Source organism: Dasypus novemcinctus, chromosome 9 (genome assembly GCF_030445035.2).
Source record: "Dasypus novemcinctus isolate mDasNov1 chromosome 9, mDasNov1.1.hap2, whole genome shotgun sequence".
Classification (NCBI taxonomy): Eukaryota; Metazoa; Chordata; class Mammalia; order Cingulata; family Dasypodidae; genus Dasypus; species Dasypus novemcinctus.
Genome location: NC_080681.1, coordinates 9025177 through 9047654, shown reverse-complemented (window position 1 = coordinate 9047654; position 22478 = coordinate 9025177). Strand labels below are relative to the sequence as shown.

Here is a 22478-nt window from a genome sequence, read left to right as displayed (position 1 = left end):
CCTATATGTCAAGCTGTGCTATAAATGATGTTGATATATTCCAATATTAATTCAAAAGGCTGGAAATGACTAATCCTCATTTCACAAAAAACAATGAAACTCAAGAGAGGTCAAACAGGTAACTGATAAAAATAGAATTCAAGTCTCCCAAATGCCAAAACCCATGCTTTTCCCACTACACAACATGGATCTAAAAAGATAAATTAAGAATTTCCATTCTGATGTTTACTTGGTTATTCATGGACATAAGTTCTGTATAACCTAAAGAAAACCTGAAGTCAAATTTCCTGGAATAAGTTTATTCAAAATAATTCCTCCCACAGGTCTCATTCAGCTATCGCAATGTATTCTTTCTGCTGTTCCCAACAGGAGAGCTCTTACTGAGGTCATCGATGGCTTCTAAATTGCTAAATTCAATGGCTATTTTACCTTTACTTTATCTCTTGCCAACACCTGTTATCACTAAGGGCCCTTACACCCCTTTCTGAAACACTGTCTTCCATTACTACTCCCCTGGCCTTCCTTTCCCTTCTGTAGCTAATCCTTATTCTCCCCCTTGTGATGCCTTTTTTTTTTTTTTGGTAGTCCTTAAGTGTTGCTTCCTCTGCTGTCATAATCATTTTATTCTTCTCATTGTATGAATTTCCTAGTCAATGCCATCCTCTTCCATTGCTTTAATTATCAACTATTATGCTAATGGCTCCCACAGCAGTTGCTTACTGAATGTTTACCATGTGCTGGGCATATTCTGTGGTGAATAAAATAGACATGATTCCCATCAGATGGATTTTAGCCTTTTTCTCAGCCCAGAGATTTCTCATGCATACCAGAACTGTGGTCATCAGCCCCTTAATTTTCCATAGGTACCTCAAATTCAGTATGCCCCAAAACGAACTCACTTCCCTCCACTGCCAACCTATTCCATTCTCCTCCCATTTCCTAATTCAATAGGTAGCATATAAAATCTTCCTTAGGCAGCCCCTCTCATTTCCATGGCCTCAGTTACCCATCTATTTTCAAAATCTCTCTAAACTTGACTACTGTTCTCCATTTCTACTGTCAGACATCTGGTTTAGATCTCATATGGATTACTCATACCTAAACTTTCCCTGTACCTCCGCTCTTTTCCCCAAGCCACACTTCATACTTAATCTTTCAAAAAGGCAAAACTGATTATGCCAGCACCCCAACCCTGCCTAAAAGGCTTCAAGGGCTACCCTTTTCCCTCAGTTTAAGTCTGAAACCCTTCAACATGACTGTGCTGATTGAGGATGACCATGCTGAGTTTTCCAGCTTAGAATTCTGTTACTCCAACTTCCATTCTGTTCCAGCCATAGTAACTTTTCAGTCCCTGAAATACATACAGTTGTCTTTCATTTGCAGTCTTCTGTATTTCTATTGTCTTTTCACTCTCTCTTTTCCTGGTCCAGTATCCTCAACTTTTATGTATTAAACAGATAACATCCCTAACAAAGTTTACGTTAGATCCTTTCTGATGTGTACTTACTATATTTCAAGCTAATTAATCCCTATCACAGCACTCATTACCCTCTAAGAGAATATAAACACTGTGAGGATAGGGACTATATTTATTTATTCTCAACTCACAGAGGAGAAAAAAAGGAAATTCATTTGAAAACTTTTTCAATTTTCTAATTTAATAGAAATAACCAAAACAATGTGGTTTTCAAACAAGGTTTTAAACTAATCTAATACAACTTCTACAACACATTCCAGAGCATTATAACAAGAAATATTTACAGGCAGCTAAATTATTAAATAACCATGAAAAGAAAAAAACTTGCTTTTATTACACACCAGCAAAAACACAAGAACGAAACAATTAGGAACTGCAACCTTGTTTAAAAAAAATTAAATATGATTATTTAGAGAATACGATACCACAGAAACAGCACTTTTAAGAATCATATTGAAGGGCAGTTAACTATGTGCAAAAATAATAGTAGTAGTAGTAATAATGAGGGGGAGGAGGCCAAGTGAAATACTGAAAGGAACAAATAAGGCTGTGAATTTAACCCTTTTGTGTGTAGTAGGTAGGTCTACATAGAAAATTAACAGGCTTCCAAATTGCACAAATCTTTTGTTTATAGGCTTATATACATGTTTCACTGTTTTTAAACATAGTAAATGCCTACATTTTTCAGACCAGGAGCAGACATGCATTTCGTTCTTCAGATTGAAATTTAGGCCACACCTGAAAGGGAATTTTGCAGTGGCACTGCACTTAAAAAATCATTTCAGTGCCTTCCCACATATAAATTAGGTGAATTTAAAAGACTAGCAGTTTCAACTTTGAAGATCACTTCCTAGAAAAGGGCTAAACTTAATTTTATACATTTTTCAGTTAGATATAAATTTATCCAAATTAATTTAAGATAATTCTGTATTTCAGATACAATAAAAAATATATAAAGGATCACATAGGCAAAATTAAGGAACTAAGATGGATCAAATGCTATACATGCATTTTTGACCATGAGAAAGAAATTTTTATATCCAAGAGTACATGTTGAAATCTGAAATGTCTATGTAAACTGTGGCATATAAATTTTTTTTCTTAAAAAAGTACCTTCATTTTTTTTATTTTACTCAAACAGCTACTTTTAAAAAAATATGCAACTTTCCCCAATTTTTAAAATAAAATGCCACAATATATTGTCATTAGCTCCAGCATACATTTAATTTTCTTAATTTTTTAAAAGATAGACTGGGTGATATATGCATACAAACTTTCCTATAAAATCACCATCCAGAAGAGGATTATGACATGCTATTAGGCAACAGACTTAAAGCAGTGTTATTGCTTTATCAAGGAAATAACAAAGGGAAAACATAAAGTTCAGTACATGATCTAAGTGTGATGCATCGTGAAAACCTTATTTCATCTTCATTAATAATTCATGGCTGAATTAAGTTGATTGTTTTAATTAAGGGAGATTGGGTGGATTTTTATAAAACTACTCACTGATCCAATGATGAATATGCAAATAAGCAGTGCTAACTTTGACAAGAAATGAGATTTTTATACTTCATGTTTTGTGAGTGGGGATAAAGGCCAAGGGAGAGTGGGCCACAGCATCGATCCCCTTTTTGGCTAGTAAGAGACCCTTTAATAACAGAGGGTAAGCCACAATCCAAGGGCAGAGCCAGAAGACCTGAATCTAGTGGCTTATTAACACTAATCACTAATAATTACACGGCAGGATACCTGCTGAGGTAAATGCTAAATCTACAATTTGCACACTAAAATCTTTTTCTTTCTTTTTAAAAGCATTATTTCTTCGGATTCACCAAAACTAAAAAATAAAGACATGTTACAATAAAAAGTGAGACTTAACCGAATTTAAGCATTATTTAAAGGAAGTCAGAAAGAATCTCATTAATCCCAAAAAGTATTAAAGAGTGGATCCAATGCCTTATATCCTTTCTCTGCAGTGATGGTTTGGTATTTCTACACAAAGCATGACCTAAAACCTAGCCATACTCTGGGACTTTCACATTCTTCACCTTGCAAAGCAATTCTCTCACTGAGTGAATCATCTGAGGCAAGTGCTGAAAAACACAAATTTAAGCCAGTAGAATACACTGGGAAACATTTTGTTCTTAGTTTCCTAATGGGAGAAGGAAAGGCAACGTGGGAAAATTTTGCAAGCTTTTAAGAAAACATTATTACATGGACTTTTCTCCAAGTCTATCATACTGCATTTTAAACTAGGAAAACAAACGTGGAGTATCAAAACAAACTGCCTTCAGGTATTGAATCAATGTTAGTCTTTTTAAAGCCTAAATTAATAGGAAAACTTCTATAAGATATCTGGGTATACTATAGTCTGTATTAGGCAAAGCTGAACTAATCAGCTTAAAGTGATCAGTGTGCAAGTAAAAAGCTTCAGTGAAATCTAAACTTAACATCTTCATTTAATGGTGGTTTATTGATAACTATCAATTTAATAGTAATCCCTCAGCAGTATGAAACACCTTTTGTCATCAGAAATGGAGCATATTAAATGTTGACAATAAAGTGGCTTTTAAAGAACCAATCTTAAAACAAAAAAAACAAAGCAAAGATTCCATCTAACATGGAAATGTTTTTAAGGGAATCTTCAAGGCGCCAATTATTGAGAAATATATAATTAAAATTTAATTCTCACCAGATAGCAGACTCTATAAATGGCATCTGAAAATTGTGAAGACTCATGTGAAGAGCAAGTATAAAATACTAAGACTTAAAAGCTTGACAAAAGGAAGTTTATAGTGCTACTCATCACTTTAGAAGGCTTTCCAAAAACATGTCTTCCATGTATGTATACTTTTAAAGTGAAATCATAAATGTTGCAGGGAAGAGCAACAAAGGGCATATAAAAAGTCATTTTAAAATCATTTTCCCCTTTTTATAAGGAAACTCTCTTAGGAATTAGAAATTTGAGTAAAATGTAAAACAATTTGGTATATTCTTTGAAGTTTAATTTATAACAAACTGAAAGAGGAGCTAATGTAAGCCTGAAATAAGTCAACAGCAATAATAAAATCAACATTGTTTAAATACACCAGAAGGCCTAAACCATATTCCTGTTTACCCCACCCCTTGTTAAGAAAAGAAAACAACCCAAAAGGAATTGTATAATAATTTCTGTAGAGCACTTTATTTCATTCAATATACGCTAAAAAATATTTAACTCTTAGACAATTGTGTCAAATAACGTTTTTTTCTGTCTACTGTCTGAATTGCTTAAGTGGAATTTTTTAAAAGGCAAATGATTTGCCACAAATCTGCTGACGTCTGAAAAATAACTAATAGCAAATTCTTCTATTTTGGTCATTTTATATTCTAATGTGTCCATACAAAAGCAGGACTAAAATTTTTAATCCAACAAGAGAAGCCTGTACATATTCTAGAACACACATCTTGGATGTGAGCATCACAAATGAAGAGAAGAAAAACGAACCAGAGCAAAGTTGATTTATCTGCCTAGGGTGCTGTAGGGTAGAGGTGGGTTTACTCCAGTAACCATTCAAGTGGGTATTGGCTCATTTTCAAGATTTACTTACAGGTCTCTCAAGTTCTTTAAGCCCCCAGTCCATGCAAATGTCCCACTTGGTGGACAGATGAGTAATCTAACCCCACCGGGTTTATTTCAATATTTTCATATTCCAATAATAAGCTGCTTCAGAAGATTTTTTTTTTTTGAGAAGTCTGTTCTCTATTAAAATAAGATAGAACCTCAAAATATGAATGTGAACATTAGAAATAGACAGCATATATTACAAATCCATTCTTGATAGGAACATTAGTAAGAATACACATTAGCTTAAAAAACAGGCTCAGCAAATGTTGCTGATCTGCCAGAAATTTTAGTTCACTATTTACAAATAAGACAAAGTGAAATACAGAAAATTTTACACATTTGGTAGTTGACATATTACTGTTTGCCAATAGTGGTCTATCAGAAAACTGATATGAAGGAAGACTGGATAAGAGCCAGTTGTCACGTTCTTAATCAAATTTAAATGTACAGAAAACTACATTAAATTTTGAAATAAACATTCTGTCTTTCAAGGGAATAACTATTATCAGATAGATGATTTAATTGGGAAGTACAATTGTGTGAAGCACAATTCTGGAAATGACCTCTGTAAATAAAAGTATGATCCACTACTGAAAAGTTACCATATTTATTTCAAATTCACATGATGACCTCTTCCAGCTGACCACTAAAATTGATTAAACGATGATCAATGGTCAGGTTTTCTAGACTCTACGTATGACTAGAAAATGATATGACTGAGTTCTTTAAACCAATATAAAAACTAAGGCCCAATAGCATCAAAATAGAGGGAAAAAAATAAATAAATAACAGCATGATTCAATGCACACCTGCACTGACAGTGAAGCGGAATCTGAGCTACTTTTATTTTATCTAGAAAACAACCTAGTATGTATGTGACTGGAGGAGGCATGAAACTTGTTTTAATAACTGTGCGCTTTAGTCCAAAGAGACAATTTATCGAGCGACACGACCTTCAAATATTGACTTTATACCCAGTTTCCTGCACCAATGATTACCACATGATAATCAACATTTGCCTGTCTCTAATAACAATTAGACCCATCCTCTTTAGTAACAGGAATCTTCAAATCATTTCACTCTTGCTTTTAGTTTATTTTTAAAGTTGCGAATAGAGTTCTCTCCCCCTTTTTTGACAAGAACGTGTTTTCTGTCCATTATTTCAATCTAATACTGTGTGAAAGCTGTCAGCGTCTTTAAGGAGGTGGCCACTGTAGGCAGGATATTCCAGCAACACTTAAATAAAAGTTTTTTGTTTCACTTTTTTTTTTTTTTAAAGAATTGATTTAAGTCCATGTCATTTTACTTTATATGTACTGGCCTCTCATCTGACTTTAGGCGTTTTCTGCGGGGTTGTATAAAGTCTTCATCAGAGTCCTCAGTTACCTCACCATCATCTTCTTCCTGCTCAAACTCTGGCAAAGGTGCGAAGGTCCTGTCTGAGTAGATCTCTGTGAGTTTATCTTCAAAGTACAATGCAACTGCTTTCCCTGCCTGAGCTACTTCTGAATCAGCCTGCAAGCAAAAATAGGAATATTCACCTGTTGGTAATGCATATTCCTTCACCAAGTTTGCATGGTCTGAAAAGCTTACCTTCAAATTAATCTCTTGTGTTTCTGCATAAACTTGAACAACTTTCATCATCTAAAAAGGATACCAGAGTCAAAAAAAAGGGAAATTATAATCCTTTCTAAAGTTATGAGACTGCATAGGATAGGTGACGAAAGTCAGCCATTCTAGGGAGAACAAACTGCTATGACGAGATTAACTGCGTTCTAAAATTCTACAGAACATGGAACCACTTTCTTTTACAAAGCTGTTAATAAAGCTACTGTGAAACCTCAATAATTGTCTGAAGTTCTGAATTAGCGAGGTCAATATGAATGGTCTGAGTATTTCAATCTATGTAAGAGAAAAATATTTGTGAAATAAATGTTTTTAAAAAAACTGTCAAACGAACAAAATAATCAGTATTCTATCTGTATATCAATGTTAATCATAATTTAACTCATACTAAAACAGGTAAAATGGAACTTCTTAGCAAATGTCAGTTATAGTCTATGAAAGTACATTTATTTGGGAAAATTTCAACTACATTAAAAAATAAGACAACAAATTTGGGACTGTACTTTCTAAATTTAAATTCAGATTAGTGAGGTTATACTATATTTTTTGTGACATATTCTTGTCCCTCCAAGTTTACTATGAGGGTGGCTAGACTTTACCTTATAAGGGATTTTTTTTTCTGGCTATACTCTAAATGAGTCAATGCAATTTTAAAATTCAGTAATTGTGGCATATGGCACCCAAATTTCATCAGCAATAAAGAAGAGAGTTTTGGTATTAAAGTTATCTTTTAAATATTTTGTGGAATCAAATCCAAATGCATTTTCCTCTATACTGAAAAATCTTTCTCAATAAGAGACTTGACTTTACTTCAAAGATACTAAAACAAAAATAATTTCCTTGAAACAGAGATCTTTCACGTATCTTCTCAAGGTGTGCATAGCTCACCCTTACCCACAAAAAAAATACACAACCAAAGTTAACAAAAGCCACTTTGCTGGGTTCAGAAAACATTATACACTTTGGGCTACTATCCATAATAAGCCACCAGACATGAGTTTAGGAATTTAAGGTTCTACATTTATATGACAGATGGAAATGAAATCCAAGAACATGGGAACATCTATAACCAGGAACTTTCCTAAATGTACTCAAAATGCAGGCTGCTTATAACCATTTCCCACAAAATACACTTAACTATAAACTACTGTCCATACTTATTCCAACCCTCAATTGATTTAGGGAGGGGAAGGATATTCAATGATACTTTATTATATTTGTGCACATACTCCAAATTATACAAGGCAAACTTCCTTCTCTGGAGCTATGGATATAATCAAATCTTACTTTTGATAGGGTTGAAGCAAAAAATAGCTTTTAAATCATATTAGGAAAATCCTAGAAGAACAAAATAAAAAAACCAAAGACAGAAACTATCAATCCAAAACTCTATAGTTTGGAAGCTAACATACTTCATTAAACCTTTCACAGTTCTTGAAGATCAAACGGACATCAGCCACAAAGTCATCTGGGATTTGGTAGTGTTGGGAATGTTTTTTCTGAAGCTTCTTTTTCACGGTGGATAAATCCATTGGTTTCTTTATAATTTTATAGTAGTTTGGTATCTAAAATAAATAAAATATATAAGTAAGGGTAGATAAGAATTTTCCCAAACTGTAAAATTACTTAATTTGAAATGTATAGCATATTAATTTTAGGGGGGAAAAAAACCCAAAAACTTGTGATTATTGTGGCAACTGCTTGAAATTCTGGTGCAATGAATGTACTTTAAATCTACTTCAATCATATCATGAAAATAAAATCTTACTCAAAATATGTTCATGTGCCTGTCTCCAAGGTTAATGGAAGTCCCCCAAATCCTATTTTTAATGATAAGTAGGTTCAAAAAGAAAGCAATCAGAAAGTAATCACTAGCCTTATGACCACATGTGGCTCAAAGAATTTTACTTAGAATGGAGGGGGAGAGAAGTTGGAGGGTGTGGGGGAGGGGGGGAAAGAAGAGTAGAAGAAAAGGAAGGAGGATGCCAAAAAATTATAAAATGCATTAATATTATGATTAGAATGTCCTTCAGAGGACATAAACTTATGCCACAGTAAACTCTGGATATAGCAACAGAGAGATTGTAGTAACGACCCAAGTAAAATTTTTATTAATTTACTGATAAGGCGGGGACAATCTGGCCCCTCCCTTGGTAAAAAAATTTGATCCTTGGGATATAATTCAACAGAAGCAATTTAAATAGTGCATGAAAAGAAAATATTTGAAAAGACATTTTCTGTCAATTCCCTGAACTTGACGATCAGACAGAAATAACTATATTGTGTACAAAACATCACTGTGCCTAAACCTTGTTTCTCAGCCTACCCAGTATCATTTCTTAGCGGCAAAAAAGCCTACTACCGTTTAATATTCCCTAACAGGTCTGGTATTCAGTAATATCCTGTTCAGCAACTGATGGCTGGTAAATTAAAAGTGTACAGCATGTTCTCATCCCACTTATGAGGCACTGAGCACCTCTAGTTGTGCTTTTATGGTAGGATTTTAAAGCCTTCATTCCTTACAAAAAGTCTCCTTACAGATAAACAAAAAACACTGCCATGCAAAATTTGCCCAGTCTTTTCTCAATCTTTACTGTTCATATGAAAGGGCTTATGAAAGTAGAGCTAGTGTGAAAAATTCAATTTTATACTTTTATTCAAATTCATACTTACATAGAGACTGTTTTCTCCACAAGGTACAGAACCTATAATCATAGCACTGGAATCTGAGAAATAATATAGTCCAATATGGCCACTTTACAATTAAAAAAAGAAGAGGCAGAAAATTATGTAATTCCCCTAAAGTTATAAAGTTGCTGAATGGCAGAACTAAAGAGCAGAAATCAAGTCTTCTGACTCCAAATTCAATATTCTTTCCATGATACCTGTTTCCCTTACATGCATCTTAAAGGTAAAGAGGACATAGAAATTAAATTAAGTAGTTCTCATTATAGCAACAAAATCCTTAAAAACAAATTTTAATTTTGACATGACTCTCACTTCCATTTAATCCTAATAAAATTTCTTATTAGTAATAAGTGTCTACTGTGTTATTGAGCACTATGCTACAATAACACTTTACACAGGTCTTCTTACATAATCCTCAGAATCCAATGAGGTAAATAGTATTAGAACACTAAGTCTCAGAGTAGTTGAGGAGATTATTCAAGAAATCTGAGTTTTAAGACAAGCAGTCTGAGGGCCAGAGCCCACACTTGTAAATATTTCACCAGGGAAATATTAGTGAAGACAACTCACCGAAGCAGGAACTGGTTCCTGGAATTCAATACTTAATTCATGGCAATAGAGGTAAAGCAGAAGACGTTCACATTTCTGGCCCCAAAAAGTAAAGGAAAACATGTGAAATAAACTTTCTCTGCAATAAGATATTCTTGAGAATTATCTTGTACTCTTTGGCATGTGTTTAACATGCCAAAAGTAAAACAATTATATCACTATTAAGTATTATCAAAATGAACCGATCCTAAGTCTGCTACACAGTAGATATCCAACTAAATACATGCACTCAAAACAGCCTTGTTTCCCCTTTAGTTTTGAGACTACTTTCTGTCCAACTTCAAGTAAACTTAGCAAAGACAGAGGATTCTGGATTCTATTTTTAATATGGTGGGAAGCTACTGGAAAATGTCAAGCAAGGTAGTGATAGGCTCGTTTACATAAAATAAAATAAAAAAAAAGAAAACACCTCTATAAAGTATAAAAAATGAACTAGAAGGGGGCAAGAGTGTAAACAGGAAGACCAGTTAAGAGAGTATTATAAAAGTCCAGATGAGAAATTATGATGACTGCCTAGGATGATGTATAGAGGGGTAAGAAATCATTAGTATAATAGGCATTCTCAATTATTTTCTAATAAGTTTCTAGATTGAGCAACAGGAGTGAACAGTGGTGCCATTTATAATGGGGAAGACTGTGTGGGAGATGTGTGGTTTTTTTAATGTTATTTGAGCTTTTTTGGTTAGTTTGTTTCTACTTTTTGAATGGGGAGGATCAGAAATCAAGATTTCGACTGGGACATGTTAAGTATGAGAAAGCTAGATACAAGAATCTGGAGTTCAAGGCTAAGAGATATAGATTTCAAGCCATCAATATTCCATTGGATGATGAAAATAAAAAATGGAAATTTATCAGGTTACAAGTATATTACACTAAAGAAAAATATGAAATATAGGCAGAGACCTACAAAATCCATAAAAACATATTAACTTGATACTTACCCTTTGGTCCACCGGGTTTAAACCCTGTGCAGTTTTCCCCTTCTTACTATGTTGCAAATTATCACAATCATATTCAACTTCTGGTTTCCCAATATCTCTGCAAAATGTGCATATCCAGTCCCCACTAAAATGGGAATAGGTAATTAGTCCACATAATTGTATAATAAAGCCTGCTCGAGAAGCTAGTTCCTTAGAGGTGAGTTTCTAGGTTTTTGGTTTTTTGTTCGCTTGTTTGTTTTTCTTTTTCCAAGTTTGGGAAGGGAAGGGAAATTCTATTTTTGTCAAATCTCACAAGGTGCAGTTGGGTGACAAAAACTTCCTAGCACTTTTCTCAGTCATCCTTCAAATGATTACTTCCTAGAAAGCATTATAAAAATGGCATCTCTTGCCTTTAAAAAAGAGTTTCTTCCTAGCACAGTTGATGCTCAGTACCTGTGGCATAAGACCAATTCTTACAGACCCCAAAATTACCATGACATGGACCCAGTATTCACAAATAAGAGTACAGAATTTGGCATTATCTTGTACTTTATGGCATGCATTTAACATGCAAAAAGTAAAGCAATTTGTTTTTCATGGCCAGTCAAAAGCCTAGAATACATACACACTTGTAAGCAAGTACACTGTTAGACACTTTTATCTTTTAACTCTCCAAAGTTTCTGTAATTTGTTTATATAAGGATTACTATCCCACTATAAACTTTATTCATTTATATTCTATCCATTCATCCATCCTAGGCATAGCACAAACTAATCTCTATGTTGACAGTTTACAATTCCTTCCAAAGCATTCTGCCTTTGAGAGAAAGCACTAGTGGCAAAACCCTGATGTTCCAGCATATGCCACTACCCAGAGGGAAGTATAAAAAGTCTTCAAGACCAAAATGCCAATATTTTATATTTTTCTAAGAGAGTAGATAAAGAAGGCCTCCCATTCTATCCGTGACAAATGCCTTTACCTCTTAATTAATTATAAGAGCATTAGGTAGGAGTTACAATACTTCAGAAAAACATTTTCTCAGTGTTTACCCATTTTCCAATCCAAAAGGTTAAAAATAGTTTAAAAAGGGCACCATTATTCAATTAAAATCCTTGCTTCTCAGGAATTTGTGAGGAAATGTGACTTTATTATCTATAGGTAGAAAGAGCCGGATTTTCACCAAGAACATGGTCCATTATCATTTTTTAAAAATTGGGGGGGGCGGGGAGAGAAGGATTTAAAAATGAAATATATGACTCCATTCTTTTATTGTTTCTGAGATCAACTGGAGACAAGAGATTGCATAAATATAAAATGTAAATTGCTAACTGGAAGTAACTATAGTCTTCCGAACCAAAACTCTACACCTGTTAGATACAGAAACTGATCTTTGAAAAGTTAGTTCACTACAGAATTAACAATCAGAATATGGGTTTCCTACCCTAGCCCAGTATACCCGGCTCCACTTTTAGTTAGCAGCACCAACTTGTGTTGGGTGCTCACCAATGAATGTTTTAATGCTTGAAACCATCTTTAGTAATCTAGAAAAACAAAACAAAAACAAAAACACAAAAAACTAACAATCTAAGAAGTTGAAGGTCTTTTTAAAAACTACTTATTTTTTCTACAAAATGTCTTTTGCAATCTTTCAAACTAGAAAAAGTAAATTTTGGGTAGGATCCAATAGAGCTGCCTCAAACTAAATGGTATTCACAAATCAAATGGCTATGACAGACACTAATAAGATAGACACTAATAAGATTTTTCAAAAATTCAGCCTCAGGAATAAATGAATTAACTTTCTCCAATATCCCAATCTCTTTGTCTTTTATAATTACAGTTTTACTGAGTTTATTTACACTGAGTATTAACTGAAGGCCATGAAATGAAGTCTATCCTCATCCTTAACATACCACAGAGATCTTGAACTTTATCATTCAGCAGTTAGATTTCTCTGGAAAGCATCACCAAATGAATAACAGGTTCCCTGTCTCCTGGATTAAGATGGCCATCTGCCCTGAATAACTTTTTGCTATTTTTTGAGCTTATAAACTTAAAACAGAAAAATTAATTATTTCACTGGTACCTTGGAAAGCTAAGAAGTGTTGGAACATGACAAGTTAGATGAAAGACCTTTGGACATTTTTCACAGCACAAGAGATCCCCTCCATTTTGGCAGACAGCACACCAGTCTTCATTTGGATCATCATCTTTGCTGCTGCCATCTCCTCCAATCCTTGCTGACCTGTGCATGAGGCTTCGAACTGGGGACTTTCCATTAACAAGGGTGCTGAGCCCTGACTGTTTGCAGCTTTCACTCATATCCGTAGGTTCAGTTTTCACATGGTTTTCCAGGCTTGTTAATGCATCCAACTCACTCTCTAGATGCAGGTTGGTTGAGAGAGGTGGTGTCAAGCTACTCTCAGGACTGCTCAACTAAAACAAAACAACAAATTCTTGAAGAATTATTTAATCCTTACTGTATGCCATGTTTGCACTGAGTATGTGCATTTAAAAGCCATGTCAGTATGTATATAATTTAAAAATTACTTTGTAAATTACATTAGTGACATAAAGGAGTGAAAACAACCCCCAAATTTTTCTCGCATTTTAACATATGATTTTTGAGGTGCAGTCTAACATTGGTTCTTTTCAGATAATAATATTAATTAAACTCTTAAGCACACAGATTGGGATGTAAATGCAGGGATATACTTTTCCTACAGAGAGTTAACTATGACCCACTACTTTTCACACCAAGAATCTGTTACACAGCTATTAAAAGCCTTCTGAAAAGATTCTTCTGCCCACTTATGATTCTACTAAAGCAGGAAGATTGTGAATATGCAAAATAAATCTTTCACCACCCTTTGCCATCCAAATTTTATGGGGGTACTTTGCAAACCACATTCTGGATAAAGAGGCAACACTGGCCTCCAACCCTAAAGTTCAATCTGTTGTCTCCAGCTCTCTAAATCTACATATACTGAGTTTACTGTACCTGATATACTGAGTTAAAATTCCTTTATGGCAACCATGTAAAAAGTGAAGCATAAGCCCAGGCAAAAAGGAAAAACCAAGACTGAAATTTTCAAACAAACAGGGGACCTTAGACCTTCCTTTATACTAAATTATAAAAATTTTAAAATATTCCATCTGAGGAACTTTAGAATAGCTTTTAATTCATAAGCCAAAAAACAATCTTCTCATCACAAAAATTTCTGATCATTAAACAAAATCATTAAGTCAGCAATCTTGATACTGAGCTCACAGGTCCAAGACAATAGGCAAGGATCTTCCTTGGCCTGAGATTAATGAATTCATAACAAAAGAGAACCCAATTTAGCGTCATGGCAAAAATACTGACTATATACAAACTCAAAGATAGCTTCAAAGTAGTTCAAATTACAATTGTCTTATTTCTTGTTAATTACAGCTCACCCTTACACCAAAAAAGTTGTTACAGAAAGGCTTGTGCCAGACATGAAAGGTCAAGAATAAATAAACGTCCCTAGATTGAGTATTCCATCTGAAACCCTCAGAGATGGAAGAAGCAGTGAAGTGATCTCCTCAAACCCATGGATGCCAGGAAGCACTTACCATGCAGGCACTCCTCCTGCCATCCTCTGTCTTTTCCTGTTTCACAGCTCCTGAAAAGCTACATACTTCATCTTCAGTCCCAGGTTCTTGCTTGACCTTCACTTGATCAGATTTGAAACTAAGACTTGTCTTCTCAGTTGTTCTTCCTGATGACCCACAGCTAATAAAAACAAAGGTCATATTTGTTTAATTTAATGGCACACATAAAAAGGAAGGTCTATTTAAGTAAAGACAATAGACAATAACTTTATAGAAGAAAAGACATTTCATGATGCTGTGAAGAATGTGGTATAAGCTTAGCTTCAAACTCTTTAAAAATGTAGAGCACACTTTCAGAAAACCCTAAAAATATATTTTATGGTTGGAGACATAAATAATTTAAGTCTGGTAAACATTCTTCCAGAATTAGTAAATAATTTAAGTCTAGTAAACAGTCAGTTTTCAACTTTTCTGTACCCGCAAACACCTAAGGATTACATCAATAACAGTGATCATGACACTTCTTCAAAAGAAAGACTGGATGTGGATGTAGCTCAGAGGTCAAGTGCCTGCCTTCCACGTATGAGGTCCCCAATTCAATCCCCAGCACCCCCTTAAAAAAAAAAAGAAAAAAAGAGGCTACATTGGCTTTTTTTAAATTTTAATTTTAATTTTTTTATTTTTTTTATTTTTATTTTATTATTTTTTTATTGACTTTGTAATAATATTACATTAAAAATATATATGTGAGGTCCCATTCAACCCCACCCCCCCACCCCCTCTCTCCCCCCTACATTGGCTTTTGGGGAAAGGGGATAACAAATAGCAAACAACCTGGAATATCCATATTTAAGCATGACTAATCATTTGTACTTCTAGTACAAAGCAAAATCAGTGACAAGAGAAGGGAATAACTGGTAAGACTCTAATGCTACTGAGAATTGACAACTTTTCCACTCAATTTGTACTTTTCTTCTAAAAGCACTGATTATGTATTTGAAGGATAATTTAAAAAGTCAAGCAAGTATTTAGTAGGACATGTTCAGGAAAGCATACATAAACAAAAATATTCATATAAAATTCTTCAATAAAATCTACATTTACTAAATTATTTAAGTTAACGAATAAAAGAGAGCTAACATTTATTGTATTTTGCTTTAAAATATATACCATACCCCTAATTCTAGCTCTGTCCACAGAAAAGAACAGGAAACAATGACCACATCAGTAGCAATTAGTGTCCCCAGCACACAGGAGATTGCCTCCAAACACCATTCCTCCATTGACAGGACTGGAATTTCTTGGAGAAATGGCTGACTCCAGGTCTGAGGCAGGAAATGTACAAGATAAACCTGGAACCTCTTTCATAACAGAAAACAAGCAAGCTTTCAAAGACTACTGGGGGTTTAACAAAAGGAATAAGAAGTGAATTTGAAGAAGCTCTGACAGGCCAAAGATGGAACTGTGTAAGCATCAATAAACACATTTATATTGGATTAAAACAGATAACATAAAGATAAAAAATGCAGTGGTCACCTTTGGAGGGTGCCAGAAATCAAATTATTATGAAAATAGGTAAATAAAGGGAAAGAATCAAGCACTTACCCTGCCTTTCCTATAACTGATAGTTGATGACAAAAAGTTTCTCTTTAAAAAAAATATTCTAAATCAATAAAGACAGCACAATATGATCATTAAAATAACATTATTTTTCAGCTACTAATAAAATAATAGATCTAGGCAATGATCATCAATGATTGCTATCACCAAAAGAAGGGGATAGGGGTTGCAGAGATTACATGCCCCTGGATTTAAGTATAAACCACCACCAATGAAGGAGTCTTTCTTTTCCAAGATAAAACCTGAATCCTGATGTAAATATACACACACAACTCTTGCTCTAAAGAATTGTGAAGTAATATGAGACAGGGTATTTAAATTTCAAGATAGGGAAAATAGGGAAAACTCTTGGGCAAAGAACTATGTTCTTCAACAAATAAATTGTTGAAGAGGAAGAGATTCCCATGAAACACACCAGCTAATGGCAATGCATACACCCTATCGGAATCTGAAAAAAAAGCAAAACATTAAATGGAAATTGATAATGAAAAATTACTGTGATTTTTTAGGTTTGAAAATGTGTGAACAGTAACCAAAAAAGATTGGCGGTAGCTATACTAGTATTACACAAAACAGACTTCAAATACAAAATGGTTATTCAGTGACAAAGAATGGCACTATATATATTAACAAAAGAGGCAATATACCAAAAAAAGAAAGAACAATCATAAATATGCATCTAACCAAGGTGCCCCAAAACAACGAGCCAAACACTGGCAAAACGGAGCGGATAAATAGACAACTCTACAATAATAGTGGACTTCAACAAATAAATCTCAGCAACAGACAGAACATCTAGACAAAGGATCAATAAAGAAACAGAAATCTTGAGTAATACTGTGATGGTTAGGTTAATATGTCAACTTGGCCAGGTAATTACGCCCAATTACTTGATCCAGCAAGTACTGGATTATAATACAAGGACACTGATAGACTTTAATCATCAGTGAGTTGACTGCATAGATGGCTGATTACATCTACAATCTACCAAGACTGATGTCAGCAATGAGTGTTATCCAGTCAGCTGAATGCCTAAAAAATGGAAGTATTTCAGTGTTTAGAGAATTTTCCAGCTTGACGTGGGACAGCCAAAGTCTCCTGGGAACTCATTAAGGACCTTCACTGGAACCAATGGTTTGCAGCCTGGACTTGTGCATTCCCATGGTCATGACAGAATTTTATAAAATCTCATACTATTTACAGATATCTTCTGTTGATTCTGTTTCCTTAGAGGACCCTAATACAAATGTCTAGATCAAACAGCCATGGATACAGAACACTGTATCCCCAAACAGCAGGATACCCATTCTTCTTGAGTGCTCATGGATCATTCTCCAGGAGAGACCACATGTAAGGTTATAGAACAAGTCTCAAAAAATTTAGAAAGACAAATTATAGAAAGCTCTTTCTCTGACCACAATGAATGAAGCTGGAACTCAAAGGGTGGAGAACTGGAAAATTTATAAAGATATGGAAATTAAACAACACACTCCTAAACAATTAGTAGGTCAAAAAAAGAAACTGCACAAGAAATCAGTAAATATCTCAAGGCGAATGAAAATGAGAACTCAACATATCAAAACTTATGGGATGAAGCAAAGGCAATGCTGACAGGGAAAATTATAACCTAAATGCCTACATTACAAAAGAAGGGCTAAAACCAAGGATCTAGCTGTATACCTAGAGGAACTAGAAAAAGAACAGCAGGGGAAGCAGATGTGGCTCAAATGACCGGGCTCCCGTCTATCATATGGAAGGCCCAGGCCTCCTGGTAAAGGCAAGCTGGCCCGCATCACAGAGAGCTGGTGGCTGCACCAACAAAGGAGATGGAGAGGATAGACAGTGAGAGGCACAGCAGACCAGGGAGCTGAGGTGGCTTAAGCGACAGTGCCTCTCTCCCACTTTGGAGGTACCAGAATAGGTTCCCAGTGCCTCCTAAAGAGAAGACGAGAAGACAAGCAGAAACAGAAGAACGCGTAGCAAAAGGACACAGAGAGGAGACAGTGAGCGTGGGCGGCAAGTGGGGGGAGTAAATAAAAAAATAAATAAATAAAACCAACAGCAGGTTCTCCAAGAAGATCAGTAAAATTGACAAAGTCTTAGCTAGATTAACAAAGAAAAAAAGAGAGAAGATGCAAATAAATAAACTCAGAAATGAGAGGGAGGGACATCACTACTGACCCCATAGAAATAGAAGGCTCATAAGAGGATACTATGAACAAACTAGATGCCAACAAATTAGACACCTTAGATGAAATAGGTAAGTTCCTGGAAACACACAAACAACCTACACTGACTCTGGAAGAAACAGAAGACCTTAATAGACCAATCTCAAAGAAAGAGATTGAATCAGTTATTAGAAACCTCTGAACAAAGAAGAGCACAGGAATAGATGGCTTCACAGGTGTATTCTACCAAGCATCCCAAAAAGAACAAAACCAATCCTGTTCAAACTCCTCCAAAAAATTGAGAAGGAAGCATTCCCTGACTCATCCTATGAGGCCAACATTACCTTAATACCAAAGCAAGATAAAAGATGCAACAAGAAAAGAAAATTACAGACCAATCTGTCTAATGAATTTAGATGCAAAACCCCTCAACAAAATACTGGCAAATAGAATCTAACAACACATTAAACAAATTATACACCATCATCAAGTAGGTTTTACCCCAGGAATGTAAGGGGGGATTCAACACAAGAAAATCAATTAATGTAATACACTACATAAACAAACCAAAAGAGAAATATCACATGATCATCTCTATCAATGCAGAAAAGGCATATGATAAATGCAGCATCCTTTGATAAAACCCACAGCTATCATCATACTCAATGGTGAAAACCTAAAAGCTTTCCCTCTAAGACTGGAACAAGACAAGGGATGCCTACCTCACCACTCTTGTTCAACAATGCTTTAGAAGTTCTTGGTAGAGCAGTTAGGAAAGAAAAATAAAAGGCATCCACATTGGAAAAGAAGTAAAATTTCCCCTATTTGCAGATTACATGATCTGATATATAGAAAATCCTGAAAAATTTACAACAAAGCTACTAGAGCTAATAAACAAGTTCAGCAAAGTGGTGGAATATAAGGTCAACATGTAAAAATTAAGTGTTTCTGTATATTAGTAATGAGCACACTGAGGAAGAAATCAAAGAAAAAATTCCATTCACAATAGCAACTAAAAGAATAAAGTATCTAGAAGTAAGTTTAATTAAGGATGTAAAGGACTTGTACACAGATAATTACACAATACTGCTAAAAGAAATCAAAGCAGACCTAAATTAATAGAAGGATATTCCATGTTTATGGATTGGAAAACTAAATATTGTTAAATGTCAATTCTACCAAAATTTACAGATTCAAAAAACTTAATAAAAATTCCAACAGTATTTTTGGGCAGAAACGGAAAAGGCTTTTATTTGGAAGGATGAGGGGCCCCAAGTAGCCAAAAATCATCTTTAAAAACCAAAGTTGGAGGACTCATACTACTTGACTTTAAGACATATTACAAAACTACAGTGGTCAAAACAGCATGATACGGGCAGAAGGACAGACATTAACCAGGGTAACTGAATTGAGTATTCAGAAACAGACCCACACAGCAACAGCCAACTGATAATTAGCAAGGCTGTCAAGTCCACTCAAATGGAAGAGAACAGTTTCTTTAAGAAATGATGCTGGGAGAACTGGATATCCATATCCAAAATAATGACAGATGACCCTTATTGTACATCCAAGACAAAAATCAACTAAAGATGGACCAAAGACCTAAATATAAGATCTAGGACCATAAAACTCCTAGATGAAAATGTAGGGGACCATCTTTGAGATCTTCTGGTAGGTATAAACTTTATACCTAAAGCACAAGCAACAAAATAAAAATTAGATAAATGAGACCTCCTCAAAATTAAAAACTTTTCTTCTTCAAAGGAGTCTGCCAAGAAAGTGAAAAGGCAGCTAATTCAATGGGAGAAAATATTCGGTTAACCACACATCTGATAAGAGACTAATGCCTACTATATATGAAGAGATTCTACAACTCAAGAATAAAAAAATGGACAAAGGTCATTTTTTCAAAGAGGAAATAAAAATGGCTAAAAAGCACATGAGAATATGCACAACATCACTAGCTATTAGGGAAATGCAAACCAAAACCACAAAGATATATCATTTCATACCTACTATACTGGCCACTTTAAAAAGAAAACAAAACAGAAAACTACAAATGTTAGAGAAGGTGTGAAGAAACAGGCATACTCTTCACTGCTGGTGGTTTGCAGAATGGTGCAGCCACCTGTAGAAGAGAGTGTGGCGGTTGCTCAGGAAGCTAAATACAGAGATGCTATTTGAGGCAGCAATCGCACTATTGGGGGCATATAGCCAGAAGAAATGAAAGCAGGGACAAGAACATACATGCACACCAATATTCATACCGGCATTATTCACAATTGCTAAAACATGGAAACAACCCAACTGCCCATAATTGTGGTAGATATGTATGATGGATTAGTTAGCTGTAGGAAGGAAATACTGATGCATGTGACAATGTGGATGGGCCTTGAGGACCTTATGTTGAATGATAAGCCAGGCACAGAAGGACAAATATTGCATGGTCTCACTAATATGATTCTCAATATACTTGTTATGTCTATCTTAAAACTTTTGGATTGTTCCTGTGTTGGTGGAGCCCTGAAACCCAGCAGATACGCAGCTAACTCCTACTCCCCAGTTCTTTGGGTCTGCTCTGGACAACTAACAAAATGATAACAACAGACCAACTGCAGCCCCAAAGGAAGGAGTATATTCAACTGCAAGCAAAACAATTCCATTCCTCTACCCCATAATATATACATCCCTTCTCAGCCTAAAGTAGTTACAGGAGACTTCACCCCAAATGCCTCAAGATTGAGAAATGAACAAAAATAAAGGGGGAGGAGGGGTTTTAACTGCTAACTAAAGTAGATTTATTACTATTGTAGTTGTTCTCACGTTAACTATGTAATATGATATAAAAATAATTTTTTAAAATAATTTTTATTCATAAAATAATACTCACCTTCCTCGACTGCCAGTACTAGAAGTACTTGGGGGTCGCACAGGTGTGTGAGAATTGGATAAACCTGAAAAATAACAAGTAAAAATGAAAATCAATGGATGGAAGAATATTCAGATTTCTACCTACAAGTTATAGAATTCAGAATCCTTATTTATCAATTCTTGGAAATCAGACTTCACCAGTAAGTCATGGACAGCATGTATAATCAGTGGCAAGACATTACAAGTTTCTCTCAGCTAAGTCTAGACAACACCTCAGAATTTGTCTTAGAACAACACTATCTGCCACCCCACACCATGGCAAAATAGCCTACTTACATTCTCGTTACTCTTTCTTTTAGAAATCTTACAACAATGCTATTAAATCTCAAAAATTTTGTGGCTTAAATAATGTGAATAATGCATCTCACCCAAAACCAACATTTAAATTTGAATTACTCTAGAAATAACTATGTAGTCTATTTCAGTGAGAAAGAATTACATTAATTAATTTACATCAGAAAAATATATTCCATAGACAGTTCAGGACTGAAAACATGTTTGGAGTTACCTCAATCATAACTTTCCTTTGAATCACTTGGCACTAGGATAAGACAACTGGGATTCTGGAAGGGACATGATTCATATTTTAATAGTTTCTAGTAAATACAAATTTTGTTTAAAATGGCAATTCAAAAATTCACTTGCCTTTCCTCAACTCCTTCGTTTTTAAACAATTTTTCTACGAACATTATTTTATAGAGCATTTTAAAGTTGGGGTAAAACCAAAGAACTTTTCAAATGATCATCTGTACTGTAAAATAAGACATGGGAAATACATGCATCTCCAAATCCAGCAAATAATGTGAACAAAGTCTGATGGGGATGGAGATGGGGATGGAGATGGGGGTGGGGAGACTACTTTACAGTTCTAAACAGTACAGATCAATATTAATATTACTTATAAGTAGTAGCTAAAGATTGCCAACAGTATTTGAATAAAAAAAAAGAATTAGAACAACCAGGAAAAAAATATTGTCTGACACTGAGGAACTTTAAGGTGTTAAAAAAAAAACCGAGGTAGTATCTGCATTTGTCTTACCTGAGGATCCTGGAGATAGGGCAGAGGGTCCTGGGGAGGGATTCATGGTGCTTGTAGGCTGTGGGGGTAGGTGACTGCCTGAGATATATCTACTTAGTAGATTATCTAAACTACTTGAACCAGCATCCTCCAACTGAAGAAAAAGAAGAAAAAATAAATTTGCTTTGATTAAAGCAGAGGTTAACTTCCTTAGTGTCATTGCTTATGCTC

The 22478-nt window shown here is 34.8% G+C and overlaps 1 protein-coding gene across 2 annotated transcripts in view; it reads right to left on the bottom strand.

Moving 5' to 3' along the window:
* Positions 1–1637: 1637 nt before the first annotated feature.
* The window catches only part of TRIM33 (tripartite motif containing 33), a 119507-nt gene continuing 98666 nt past the window's right edge, over positions 1638–22478 (bottom strand). The window contains exons 12-20 of one of the 2 annotated variants that reach the window (XM_004462957.4): positions 22269–22401; positions 21189–21252; positions 14532–14691; positions 13018–13367; positions 10952–11075; positions 9972–10046; positions 8126–8278; positions 6681–6731; positions 1638–6602 (exon numbers count right to left, since the gene is read on the bottom strand). In XM_004462957.4, coding sequence (XP_004463014.1) covers positions 6390–6602; positions 6681–6731; positions 8126–8278; positions 9972–10046; positions 10952–11075; positions 13018–13367; positions 14532–14691; positions 21189–21252; positions 22269–22401 — 1323 coding nt within the window. In that variant the 3' untranslated portion in view covers positions 1638–6389. The remainder of the gene's footprint in view (positions 6603–6680; positions 6732–8125; positions 8279–9971; positions 10047–10951; positions 11076–13017; positions 13368–14531; positions 14692–21188; positions 21253–22268; positions 22402–22478) is intronic. The other variant, XM_004462958.4, reaches the window with a different exon arrangement.